This window comes from Tursiops truncatus, chromosome 2 (assembly GCF_011762595.2).
Source record: "Tursiops truncatus isolate mTurTru1 chromosome 2, mTurTru1.mat.Y, whole genome shotgun sequence".
Lineage (NCBI taxonomy): Eukaryota > Metazoa > Chordata > Mammalia > Artiodactyla > Delphinidae > Tursiops > Tursiops truncatus.
In genome coordinates this window covers 85,499,126-85,513,331 of record NC_047035.1, presented here as the reverse complement: position 1 = coordinate 85,513,331, position 14,206 = coordinate 85,499,126, and the positions used below count along the sequence as shown (strand labels likewise).

Here is a 14,206-nt window from a genome sequence, read left to right as displayed (position 1 = left end):
GGAGGGCAAAGCGGACAGATTCCAGCGCACAGGAGGCTTGTCTGCTCGCCCGACGGGGCGGGCGGGACTGGGAGCTGAGGCTCCGGCTTTTGTCGGAGCGCCGGGAGAGGACTGAGGTTGGCGGCGTGAACACAGCCTGCAGGGCGTTGGTGCGCCGCGGCTGGCCGGGAGAGTGTCCGGGGAGGGGTCTGGACCTGCCGAAGAGGCAAGAGACTTTTACGTCCCTCTTTGTTTCCTGGTGCACGAGGAGAGGGGATTAAGAACGCTGCTTGAGAGAGCTCCAGGGACGGGCGCGAGCCGCGGCTAAAAGTGCGGAGCCCAGAGACGGACATGGGACGCTAAGGCCGCTGCTGCCGCCGCCAGGAGGCCTGTGTGCGAACACAGGTCACTAGCCACACGCCCTTCCGGGGAGCCTGTGCAGCCCACCACTGCCAGGGTCCCGGGATCCAGGGACGGCTCCCCGGGAGAGCGCACGGCGCGCCTCAGGCTGCAGCGTCACGCCGGCCTCTGCCGCTGCAGGCCCGCCCCGCACTCCGTGACCCTCCCTACCCCCCCCCCGGCCTGGGTGAGCCAGAGCCTCCGAATCAGCGGCTCCTTTAACCTCGTCCTGTCTGAGCAAAGAACAGACGCCCTCCGGCGACCTACACGCACAGGCGGGGCCAAATCCAAAGCTGAGCCCCTGGGAACTGTCAGAACAAAGAAGAGAAAGGGAAATCTCTCCCAGCAGCCTCAGAAGCAGCGGATTAAAGCTCCACAATCAACTTGATATACCCTGCATCTGTGGAATACCTGAATAGACAACGAATCATCCCAAATTAAGGAGCCCTGTGGATGAAAGGCTCTTGGGGCTGCAGCCAGGACTCAGTGCTGTGCCTCTGAGGTGGGAGAGCCAACTTCAGGACACTGGTCCACAAGAGGCCTCCCAGCTGCACATAATATCAAACAGCAAAAATCTCCGAGAGATCTCCATCTCAACACCAGCACCCAGCTTCACTCAACGACCAGCAAGCTACAGTGCTGGACATCCTATGCCAAACAACTAGCAAGACAGGAACACAACCCCACCCATTAGCAGAGAGGCTGCCCAAAATCATAGTAAGTCTACAGACACCCCAAAACACACCACCAGACGTGGACCTGCCCACCAGAAAGACAAGATCCAGCCTCATACACCAGAACACAGGCACTAGTACCCTCCACCAGGAAGCCTACACAACCCACTGAACCAACCTTAGCCACTGGGGACAGACACAAAAAACAACAGGAACTACGAACCTTCAGCCTGCAAAAAAGGAGACCCAAACACAGTAAGATAAGCAAAATGAAAAGACAGAAAAACACACAGCAGATGAAGGAGCAAGATAAAAACCCACCAGACCTAACAAATGAAGAGGAAATAGGCAGTCTACCTGAAAAAGAATTCAGAATAATGATAGTAAGGTTGATCCGAAATCTTGGCGATAGAATGGACAATAGAATGGACAAATTGCAAGAATCAGTTAACAAGGACCTAGAAGAACTAAAGATGAAACAAGCAACGATGAACAACACAATAAATGAAATTAAAAGTACTCTAGATGGGATCAATAGCAGAATAACTGGGGCAGAAGAACGGATAAGTGACCTGGAAGATAAAATAGTGGAAATAACTACTGCAGAGCAGAATAAAGAAAAAAGAATGAAAAGAACTGAGGACAGTCTCAGAGACCTCTGGGACAACATTAAACGCACCAACATTCGAATTATAGGGGTTCCAGAAGAAGAAGAGAAAAAGAAAGGGACTGAGAAAATATTTGAAGAGATTATAGTTGAAAACTTCCCTAATATGGGAAAAGAAATCGTTAATCAAGTCCAGGAAGCACAGAGAGTCCCATACAGGATAAATCCAAGGAGAAATACGCCAAGACACATATTAATCAAATTGTCAAAAATTAAATACAAAGAAAACATATTAAAAGCAGCAAGGGAAAAACAACAAATAACACACAAGGGAATCCCCATAAGGTTAACAGCTGATCTTTCAGCAGAAACTCTGCAAGCCAGAAGGGAGTGGCAGGACATATTGAAAGTGTTGAAGGAGAAAAACCTGCAACCAAGATTACTCTACCCAGCAAGGATCTCATTCAGATTTGATGGAGAAATTAAAACCTTTACAGACAAGCAAAAGCTGAGAGAGTTCAGCACCACCAAACCAGCTCTACAACAACTGCTAAAGGAACTTCTCTAGGCAAGAAACACAAAAGAAGGAAAGGACCTACAATAACGAACCCAAAACAATTAAGAAAATGGGAATAGGAACACACATATCGATAATTACCTTAAATGTAAATGGACTAAATGCTCCCACCAAAAGACACAGATTGGCTGAATGGATACAAAAACAAGACCCATATATTTGCTGTCTACAAGAGACCCACTTCAGACCTAGAGACACATACAGACTGAAAGTAAGGGGATGGAAAAAGGTATTTCATGCAAATGGAAACCAAAAGAAAGCTGGAGTAGCAATTCTCATATCAGACAAAATAGACTTTAAAACAAAGACTATTAGAAGAGACAAAGAAGGACACTACATAATGATCAAGGGATCGATCCAAGAGGAAGATATAACAATTGTAAATATTTATGCACCCAACATAGGAGCACCTCAATACATAAGGCAAATACTGACAACCATAAAAGGGGAAATCGACAGTAACACATTCATAGTAGGGGACTTTAACACCCCACTTTCACCAATGGACAGATCATCCAAAATGAAAATAAATAAGGAAACACAAGCTTTAAATGATACATTAAACAAGATGGAGTTAATTGATATTTATAGGACATTCCATCCAAAAACAACAGAATACACATTTTTCTCAAGTGCTCATGGAACATTCTCCAGGATAGATCATATCTTGGGTCACAAATCAAGCCTTGGTAAATTTAAGAAAATTGAAATTGTATCAAGTATCTTTTCTGACCACAACGCCATGAGACTAGATATCAATTACAGGAAAAGATCTGTAAAAAATACAAACACATGGAGGCTAAACAATACACTACTTAATAATGAAGTGATCACTGAAGAAATCAAAGAGGAAATCAAAAAATACCTAGAAACAAATGACAATGGAGACACAACGACCCAAAACCTGTGGGATGCAGCAAAAGCAGTTCTAAGGGGGAAGTTTATAGCAATACAAGCCCACCTTAAGAAGCAGGAAACATCTCGAATAAACAAACTAACCTTGCACCTCAAGCAATTAGAGAAAGAAGAACAAAAAAACCCCAAAGCTAGCAGAAGGAAAGAAATCATAAAAATCAGATCAGAAATAAATGAAAAAGAAATGAAGGAAACAATAGCAAAGATCAATAAAACTAAAAGCTGGTTCTTTGAGAAGATAAACAAAATAGATAAACCACTAGCCAGACTCATTAAGAAAAAAAGGGAGAAGACTCAAATCAATAGAATTAGAAATGAAAAAGGAGAGGTAACAACTGACACTGCAGAAATAAAAGAGATCATGAGAGATTACTACAAGCAACTCTATGCCAATAAAATGGACAATCTGGAAGAAATGGACAAATTCTTAGAAATGCACAACCTGCCAAGACTGAATCAGGAAGAAATAGAAAATATGAACAGACCAATCACAAGCACTGAAATTGAAACTGCGATTAAAAATCTTCCAACAAAGAAAAGCCCAGGACCAGATGGCTTCACAGGCGAATTCTATCAAACATTTAGAGAAGAGCTAACACCTATCCTTCTCAAACTCTTCCAAAATATAGCAGAGGGAGGAACACTCCCAAACTCCTTCTACGAGGCCACCATCACCTTGATACCAAAACCAGACAAGGATGTCACAAAGAAAGAAAACTACAGGCCAATATCACTGATGAACATAGATGCAAAAATCCTCAACAAAATACTAGCAAATAGAATCCAACAGCACATTAAAAGGATCATACACCATGATCAAGTGGGGTTTATTCCAGGAATGCAAGGATTCTTCAATATACGCAAATCTATCAATGTGATAAACCATATTAACAAACTGAAGGAGAAAAACCATATGATCATCTCAATAGATGCAGAGAAAGCTTTTGACAAAATTCAACACCCATTTATGATAAAAACCCTGCAGAAAGTAGGCATAGAGGGAACTTTCCTCAACATAATAAAGGCCATATATGACAAGCCCACAGCAAACATCATCCTCAATGGTGAAAAACTGAAAGCATTTCCACTAAGATCAGGAACAAGACAAGGTTGCCCACTCTCACCACTCTTATTCAACATAGTTTTGGAAGTTTTAGCCACAGCAATCAGAGAAGAAAAGGAAATAAAAGGAATCCAAATCGGAAAAGAAGAAGTAAAGCTGTCACTGTTTGCAGATGACATGATCCTATACATAGAGAACCCTAAAGATGCTACCAGAAAACTACTAGAGCTAATCAATGAATTTGGTAAAGTGGCAGGATACAAAATTAATGCACAGAAATCTCTGGCATTCCTATATACTAATGATGAAAAATCTGAAAGTGAAATCAAGAAAACACTCCCATTTACCACTGCAACAAAAAGAATAAAATATCTAGGAATAAACCTACCTAAGGAGACAAAAGATCTGTATGCAGAAAATTATAAGACACTGATGAAAGAAATTAAAGATGATACAAATAGATGGAGAGATATACCATGTTCTTGGATTGGAAGAATCAACATTGTGAAAATGACTCTACTACCGAAAGCAATCTATAGATTCAATGCAATCCCTATCAAACTACCACTGGCATTTTTCACAGAACTAGAACAAAAAAATTTGCAATTTGTATGGAAACACAAAAGACCCCGAATAGCCAAAGCAATCTTGAGAACGAAAGAAGGAACTGGAGGAATCAGGCTCCCAGACTTCAGACTATACTACAAAGCTACAGTTATCAAAACGGTATGGTACTGGCACAAAAACAGAAAGATAGATCAATGGAACAGGATAGAAAGCCCAGAGATAAACCCACGCACATATGGTCACCTTATCTTTGACAAAGGAGGCAGAAATGTACCGTGGAGAAAGGACAGCCTATTCAATAAGTGGTGCTGGGAAAACTGGACAGCTACATGTAAAAGTATGAAGTTAGATCACTCCCTAACACCATACACAAAAATAAGCTCAAAATGGATTAAAGACCTAAATGTAAGGCCAGAAACTATCAAGCTCTTAGAGGAAAACATAGGCAGAACACTCTATGACATAAATCACAGCAAGATTCTTTCTGACCCACCTCCTAGAGTAATGGAAATAAAAACAAGAGTAAACAAATGGGACCTAATGAAACTTAAAAGCTTTTGCGCAGCAAAGGAAACCATAAAGAAGACCAAAAGACAACCCTCAGAATGGGAGAAAATATTTGCAAATGAAGCAACTGACAAAGGATTGATCTCCAAAATTTATAAGCAGCTCATGCAGCTTAATAACAAAAAAACAAACAACCCAATCCAAAAATGGGCAGAAGACCTAAATAGACATTTCTCCAAAGAAGATATACAGAGTGCCAACAAACACATGAAAGAATGCTCAACATCACTAATCATGAGAGAAATGCAAATCAAAACTACAATGAGATATCATCTCACACCAGTCAGAATGGCTATCATCAAAAAATCTAGAAACAATAAATGCTGGAGAGGGTGTGGAGAAAAGGGAACCCTCTTACACTGTTGGTGGGAATGTAAATTGATACAGCCACTGTGGAGAACAGTATGGAGGTTCCTTAAAAAGCTACAAATAGAACTACCATATGACCCAGCAATCCCACTACTGGGCATATACCCTGAGAAAACCATAATTCAAAAAGAGTCATGTACCAAAATGTTCATTGCAGCTCTATTTACAATAGCCCAGAGATGGAAACAACCTAAGTGTCCATCATCGGATGAATGGATAAAGAAGATGTGGCACATATATACAATGGAATATTACTCAGCCATAAAAAGAGACGAAATTGAGCTATTTGTAATGAGGTGGATAGACCTAGAGTCTGTCATACAGAGTGAAGTAAGTCAGAAAGAGAGAGACAAATACCGTATACTAACACATATATATGGAATTTAAAAAAAAAAAATGTCATGAAAAACCTAGGGGTGAAACAGGAATAAAGACACAGACTCACTAGAGAATGGACTTGAGGCTATGGGGAGGGGGAAGTGTAAACGGTGACAAAGCGATAAAGAGGCATGGACATATATACACTACCAAACGTAAGGTAGATAGCTAGTGGGAAGCAGCCGCATAGCACAGGGAGATCAGCTCGGTGCTTTGTGACCGCCTGGAGGGGTGGGATAGGGAGGGTGGGAGGGAGGGAGACGCAAGCGGGAAGAGATATGGGAATATATGTATATATATAACTGATTCATTTTGTTGTGAAGCTGAAACTAACATACCATTGTAAAGCAATTATACTCCAATAAAGATGTTAAAAAAAAAAAAAAAAAAAAGGTTTTCTTGGGACTTCCCTGGTGGCACAGTGGTTAAGAATCCACCTGCCAATGCAGGGGACATGGGTTCGAGCCCTGGCCCGGGAAGATCCCACATGCCGTGGAGCAACTAAGCCCATGAGCCACAACTTATGGAGCCTGCACTCTAGAGCCCGGGAGCCACAACTACTGAAGCCAGCACGCCTAGAGCCCGTGCTCCACAACAAGAGAAGCCACCGCAGTGAGAAGCCCACACACCGCGACAAAGAGTAGCCCCCGCTCGCCGCAACTAGAGAAAGCCCGTGCGCAGCAACGAAGACCCAATGCAGCCAAAAATAAATAAATAAATTTATTTTAAAAAAGGTTCTCTTGGCTTTCATGAAGACCCGGGCTCAATCCCTGGCACCTCCACCTAAAAAAAAAAAAAAAAAAAAAAAAAAAATTCTAGACTACAGTCATGCTTTTACTCTGCCACCAGGTTCTTGTGTGACCATGGATAAGTAAGAGCCTTCCTCTGAAGACTGACAGCTTCTCCCCTCATGCTAACCTCTCCCTAGGTCACACGTGACTTCTATGCAAGGGCCTCCCATGCTGTTTCCGCAGGGCCTCTCCGTCCCTGTCACTCAGGTTTCAAAAAGAGCCAAATGCACGGGGCTCCACTCCGGGCTGGGGGTGGGGAGCCTCTGGGAAGGGTCAGGGTCTGCTGGAGACCGACACAAAAGCCCCAGCCAGCCTCGCTTCTCCTGCCCTCGGCCCTCATTCCAGCCCCAGGAGGCCACGGCTCTCAGGCTTGGAGACTCTCTAAGTGACTTAACACTAGAAGCAGATGGCAAACCATCTGAGCGGTGTGCTCTGAGGGGTCCATTCCACTTCGGAGGTTTATCACTTTGTAGAGCAGAATGAAAGCAGAGGTCCCCACACTACAGCCTTCAGGCTAAATGATGCGCTGCCTGCTTTTGTGAATCAAGTTATTGGAACACAGCCACATGTGTGGTTTATGTATCGTCTTGAGGGCTTCCGGGCCTCACCGGCACAGCAGAATAGCTGCGGCGAAGGCTACAGCACAACCTGGCCCTTCACAGAAAGTCTGCTGCCTCTGTCTTAGAAGAAATTAAGATTTCTTAATGTAGCCTTAGGAGGACAGTGAAGGAGGGACGGGTGGGAGAGTGAATAGATGGATGGGGGCGTGGGTGGGAGCTGACACAACGGCAGGCTCCTCTGTGGAAAGGAGGCTGGGAGGTGACTCAATCTACAGTGAGTCCAGGAATCAGGAGGGGCCCAGGTCCCTGTGCGAGCGTGCTCTGGGGAAGACGGCTGCTGGCTGCTGTGGGCAAAAGGGCAACACACAAGAGTGGAAGGTACAGAAAACAGGAAAGGCGCCGTTCGTCACACGTAAGGCAAAGGCCAGGGATAGCAACTGGAATGAGAAGCCAGTTAGTGCCACACAAACAGAAAAAGCAGTTAATGGAAAACATTTTACACATATATTTATATGTATCACGCCTGTGTCACAGCTCCAAATTGTGTCTGACCACAGACACGGCTCAATTACAAACCCGAGCCCATCAGAGGGTCTTAGACACACCCAGCTAAGATCTACAACGTCAGATACAAGGGGTAGGAAGGAGATCTTTATTCTGAATTCCCTGAGAGTGTTCAGCTTCCTTCTCTGACTGTCCCCGGACCCTCAGACTTACAATCTGCTTCTCCCTAGAAGAGAGCTCCTCCACGCTTCCCTGGGGAAAGCTGTAGCCAGCCTGTCAGCTTCTACAGACCCAATACAGCTTCCTCCATAGCAGCTGCAAGCCCACAAGGAGAGGCTGTCTGGGAGGAGCCCCACAGACATGCACGCTTGTCCGAGGAGCCATACACCATCAGACTGAAAATGTCTCCTGTGCTGAGTACATCGGCCAAGTTCCCCGAAAGCATGTGAAAAAGAACAAGCCGACCTAATGCTATATGTTGGGCAGATCACCAAGGGCCAGTCTTCAGTAACCTGCGGCCAAGGACCGCTGTCCCTCTCAGACGGTGCCCTTCTCCCTGGGGGACTCCAGCAGCCCCAGCTGCTGCCGGGGCTCCATCGCGCCCTCCGGCTGCTCGGCGCCGGCAGCTTCCACAGCAGAAATGCAACGGCACCTACTCGCTGAGGTGGCAGAGGTTGTGGCAGCAGCCACAGTGTCCCCCGGGCTCTAGGCACTTAAGGTTAAGCTCCCAGAATTCCCAGGGGGAAAATGCCAAGAACACGGACAACAGACAGTTTTCAAGGACAAACTCTTCTCAGGTCCAGATCACTCACTGCTGCAGGGAGAAAAGGAGGCCAACAGGCCAACTTCCCCTGCTCTAGAGTCAGTTCTGGCTTCACAGGCTCCCCACCAGAGAAGCATCCCTCCAGAGAGAAAGAGGGCGGAAAGGAAACCTGGGACACGGGGAGGCTTTGGAGCCGACCCCACCCAAGAGCATATGAGAGACCCTCGTGGAGACACAAGCCCAGACGGGGAGCCCTGCTGACGACGTGCTGGGCTCCGCACACTCACTTTCTCTCCCGGCCCCTCTGCCCGCTCAGAGCCTTGAGCCCACACCACCCGCTGCTGCCAGGGGCTGGCACACGCGTGCTGGCAATGGTAGCTGGGCAGGACCGGCCTGGCCCACAGGCTCCCAGAGCTGGAGCTTAAGAGCGAGGGCAGTGAGGGGGAGAGGCCTGATTCTCCAGTCCCCCTCTGTCCTCTGCATGAAAGGGTGCATTCTTGGTGCGACTGAAAGGTCACGTCCATGCCCATGGGGCTAGAGAGCCTGAGAAGACCTTAAAAAGGCAGAAGCCCAGTGTTCTCTGGGGTGGATGGGTCTACTGGGGCAAGGTGGGAGGACAGGAAAGCAAAAGGGAGGCCACCTTCCCGGGCAGCCCCTGCCGTGAGGGCCTCCCGGCAGCGGGGCTGTGGGGTGTCGGGCACTGGACAAAGTATTCCATGTGCACTCACTCTTTCAACCTGTGTCACGAGGACCCCTGGGAGGGAGACGGTAGCATCCTTACTTAGAGGTGAGCCAATAGGCTCAGAGACTCAGTAGCTTGCCTAAGGTCACACAGCTTTTCTGTCGTACAGCCAGGAGGTAAGGCCGCTTTACTCAACTCCAACGTATCTCTTCAGCATCCAAGGCTCTTTAAGTTGCAGAACCGTTCCCTGTAGACCTCTGGACTTTGGGAAAAACACATCCTCAGTGCGACTTCCCAAAGGAACTGACCTAAGACAAGGCCTCCTTTCATGACTTCACTACAAAAAGGGAGGCCACTCTGACAAACAAGAGCCCCGGCCTCAGTCCTGAGTCTACCTTGATCTTGATATGCTCCACCCTATGTCACCCCTCAGGGCCCACAGTCACCCAACACTGACCATCCTCCCTTAAGCCCTGAAGCATCGTCCTCTGGTCGTCAGCAGCCCTCCTGTGAGCACCTGCCTGCTGCTCGTACTACCTGCCTCAGAGCACTCCTGTCCTCATCCAACATCTCACCACCGAGGTCTGCCCCAAGGCTATCCTCAGCTGCCATCAAGGCTCCTGGCCTGAGCAAAGAGCAGCAGGGGACCAAGGGCCATCAGAACCCTCCCAGGCACCCTGTGCTCATGGTGCTGAACAGCCCCCCACACCAGGGGTCGCACAGGTACCGGGTCCCCTGCTGACATTTTCTACAGGAAGTCTCCAAGTTACAAGGCACTGTGGCTTTCAGAACAGGACACCATTATTCCCAGGATCCAACCCACAAGGCATCTCGATCTGGGAGGGGGCTTCTATGCAGAAATGGATAAAGAACGACTATGAAGAAGAAAAGCAGTTCCCATGAGTCATGTAGAAAACTCGGACCCACACTCCACAGTCTCAAGGCAGGTGAAGCGAGTAGCACAGGGCAGAGCCCCAAGATATTTTCATGTGGGTCCTGGAGTTCCTGCCCCTCGTGCATAGTACTGGACCCATGGTTATGAGGAAAAGAGGCTTCTCCATCTCACAGTCACTTTAAAAACTCAGAGGAAGCCACAGTCCTGGAGCTAAATGACACACACGTGAGCTCACACACAGGCAGGCCAGAATTTAAAGGGGTTAATAGAATTTAAAGAGGTAGGTCCCAAAGCAGCAAAGCTACCCACAAATACATCAGGTGTAAATCTTGCTGACAGAGGAAGGTGGCCACAGGAAACATCATATGATATATACCTCTTTCAGTGATGAAGAAAGTTGCAATACCCAAGGGGAAATGAAGGAAGGCCACAACCACCACCCTGACAACCACCAGCTGAGCGGCTAGCTCAGCGTCCTCAGAACACTCGCCCACGTTGGTTCAGACCAGGCCTCATTCCGAGCTTGGCTGCTACACTCATCTCCTCCCTGCTCCATGTTGTAATGAATTAAAAAGCAAAACCAAAACGTCCCACAGCAGAACGAGCAGCTGTCTCTCACCTTTCCTTCCCAAGCAAAGGGCAAAGACCCAACCGGGAGGCAGTGACATCTCCGTCCAAATCCAGCCACTCCAGAGAGCCACTGCTACCAACAGTCTCTCCAACCTGCAGACAAGGAAGGAAGCATCATCACCCCCATTCCAACAGAGCCGGACAAAGCTCGACCCCCTCCAGAAAGGAGAAGCGGGGAGGTCAGGAGCCACGTGGAAACACCATGTGCTCACCTGCCTCCTCTGCCGAAGGACGGCGGCCTCTGCGGGGTGATTGAATCGGAACTTCTGTGCTTTCCCCAGGGTTATGACTGCTCCTGTGGCACAGAGACCGACGCGAATTCAATGCACAGCTCGTGTTCTGAGCACATGTAACGTGCAGGCCACTGTTCTGGGGCACAAAGTCCTGCCCCCACAAGTTGATAATTTAGCTGAGTCAATAAGATATGTATTCATTGGATACCGTACAACGTATGTATTGAATTAATGAGATGAACAGGAGGAGCTCTGCTATTCCCAAGGAAAGCAAGATGAGCTCCAGGTGGAGTAGTCAGGGAATGCTTTGTTGAAGAGGGGGTATCCAAGCTCAGCCTCAAAGGACAGAGAGAATCTGAATAGATTAATAGTAGTAGTAATAGTGACAGTAATCATGATAAGGGATGTTTTCTAAGTGCCAAGAACACTGCTAAGAACATTACACAGATTAGCTCATTCAATCCTCACAACGATTTTATTATTATTCCTATTTTATAGGAAATTGAGGCTCAGAGACTTTCCCAAGGACACAGAGCTAACAAACACAGGTACTAATTCCAGAGAGTCACTCTCTACTCTGGAGCCCTGGAATTGGGGCTTGTTTACGGGAAGAGGACTGTATTAGGGAATCTTCAGATCTCTGGGTGCAGAGGCTGGGTGTTCCATCATTAAAGCCTGCCTCACTGAGTTCTCTGGGTCTGGCCCATGAGAATGGAACTCGCCGATCACTCATCCTGGCATAAACCGGGCTGTAGGGGGCCCTACCTTGGGTCAGACGGCAGGAGGCGGTGACCTCCCGGCCATTGACTGTGCAGCGGGCCCCGCGGGCAGGCCGCAGAATGACGACCCCACAGGTGCTGGTGATAGTGCAGTGGTCTCTCTCGATCCACTGACCCTGCAGGACTACAGAAGGGGGCGGGGGTCACTTGGGTGGAGGCACAGCCCAGAGAAACACCTCCTCCAGTCTTCTGATGAGATCAGAATCCAAATCTGGAAGATCTCACATCATGACAGGAGAGGAAGAGCCACCACCTGAAACCACTCAGACCTGGATCATCCCACCGTGTGGGTCTCCTCCTATCATGTCCCAGACCCACAACCTGTCAGGGAAAGAGGAGCGGCCCCTCAGACCTCAAAGATTCCTTCCTCTCAGAGCACCATCACGTTCCTCTGAAGAAACCCGTCCAGCATGAATACCTGCCACAGAGCATCGGACCCGTATGCTCTGTCACTCACCAATGTCCTGTTCCTGGTCCGAGTCAATCCTTCCTATTTTTGTTGTCCCCTCCTAAAGGGAAAAACAAAGCCATTTTAAGGAGAATAAAAAGGGATGCAGCCCTGCCCCCAAAGGAGAACCCACCTGTTTGAGCGTCATCACCATCCTCCCATGCCCACCCCAGCCTTTTCCACACCACTTCTCAGCTTTGCTCCAGGATGTTCTGACTGCTCTGCCCACTCACGCTGCAGCCCAGGAAGCCCCTGAGACGGTGGGGTCAGAAAAATGCATGACTAAGCAGCACCAGCTTTTTGCAAAGTCCAACTAGGGCTGGCCGGCTCCTTTCTGTCCCATAGCCTGGAGTTAGGCCGTCAGAGCTTCTCTAGTCTGAGGAAGTGGGCACATGGGTATAGCTTTCTCCCAGGGCTTAAGGTTAATGTGGTCCAAGTTTGGTCCAGTCAGTCTCAAAGAGACATGCCTTCTAGGATGATGTATGGAAGCACAGGATTTTTACCTTCTTGGTCCGCAGATGAAGTTTAACAGACACCAGATTCTAAGAAGAGTAAAGCACAAAAGAGAAGCACAAAAAGGAGAAAAGCACATCTAGAATCAAAAAAGACTGGAAGAGAGTACAAGAGAGGAGGGGGAAACTGGAGTTACTATCAATGAATCACTGGGTTAGTAGAAGACAAGGCCTTTGGCCCTTGGACTATAACAATGCAGTTTAAGACCACATAGCTCTGTTTGAGGAAGGCAGCAACACGGCAACAGAGATGCAAGTTTAGATATGCATTTATCTTTCCTTTTTTTAATTAATTTATTTATTTTTGGCTGCATTGGGTCTTCGTTGCTGTGCACAGGCTTTGTCTAACTGTGGAGAGCAAGGGGCTACTGTCTGTTGCGGTGCGCGGGCTTCTCATTGCGGTGGCTTCTCTTGTTGTGGAGCATGGGCTCTAGGCACACGGGCTCAGTGGTTGTGGCTGGAGGGCTCTAGAGCGCAGGTTCAGTAGTTGTGGCGCACGGGCTTAGTTGCTCCAGGGCATGTGGGATCTTCCTGGACCAGGGCTCGAACCCGTGTCCCCTGCACTGGCAGGTGGATTCTTAACCACTGCGCCACCAGGGAAGCCCAAGATATGTATTTATAATTTACTGACTAACTTTTCCCTGTGTCCCGGGCACTGCGCCAAGTGCTTTACATATAGCTCTCATTTAATCCTCTAACAACCCAGAATGTAGGTATTACGATCAGGAATCTGAAGCGGACAGGGGATAAGCTGCCCAGGGAGCCCACCCACTAAATAAGACAACCCCGGCTAGCATTCAGGTCTCTCCAGGTCCTGTGCCCACGTGTTTCCAACCTCGCCAAACCACCTGCCCGGTGACTGATGTTTTTGAAGTGACTGGAAAGTTCTGCACTAGGCTTCACTATCAGCAGCCAGAAAGGAGGGCCCTGTAGCTCTCCCAAAATCGCCTGAGGAGAAAGACCCCTGGAAGGAACGAACAAGGCTCTGGCTCTCCCCGCACACCCACAACCAGCCAGAGCCCAGGCTTTTCCTCTCAGCCACTGAGGATCACACGATCCAACGGATGCCGGTCTCCAGACACCGCCATCCAGAATCGAGGGAGGGGGGTCAAGACCACTCTCAGGGGTTCAAGGTCAGCCCTCATGATGAGGCACATTCCTCCCAAAGGAATAAAGGCCACAGCACATCCCAACTTCTAGATCTGCAGAGCAGAAACTACCCCAAAATGTGCTGGCATCTCATTTAACATGGGCTGAGCTGGCGCCTGTGCCTGCTGCCCCTCTGCCTCTTTATGCCTGTTTATTGGGAGGGGC

The 14,206-nt window shown here is 47.9% G+C and overlaps 1 protein-coding gene across 20 annotated transcripts in view; it reads right to left on the bottom strand.

Moving 5' to 3' along the window:
- The window catches only part of STARD9 (StAR related lipid transfer domain containing 9), a 134,640-nt gene that overhangs the window by 31,016 nt on the left and 89,418 nt on the right, over positions 1–14,206 (bottom strand). For 18 of the 20 annotated variants that reach the window (XR_012330072.1, XR_012330075.1, XR_012330076.1 and 15 more), the window contains 4 exons: positions 12,390–12,441; positions 11,919–12,056; positions 11,133–11,215; positions 10,910–11,013 (listed from right to left, as the gene is read on the bottom strand). Coding sequence is in view for 15 of the 20 variants with exons in the window: in XM_073800817.1 (XP_073656918.1) it covers positions 10,910–11,013; positions 11,133–11,215; positions 11,919–12,056; positions 12,390–12,441 (377 nt within the window). In the remaining 5 variants the exon portion in view is untranslated. Of the gene's footprint in view, positions 1–10,909; positions 11,014–11,132; positions 11,216–11,918; positions 12,057–12,389; positions 12,442–14,206 lie in introns of those variants that run through there. The other 2 variants (XM_073800823.1, XM_073800829.1) reach the window with 2 other exon arrangements.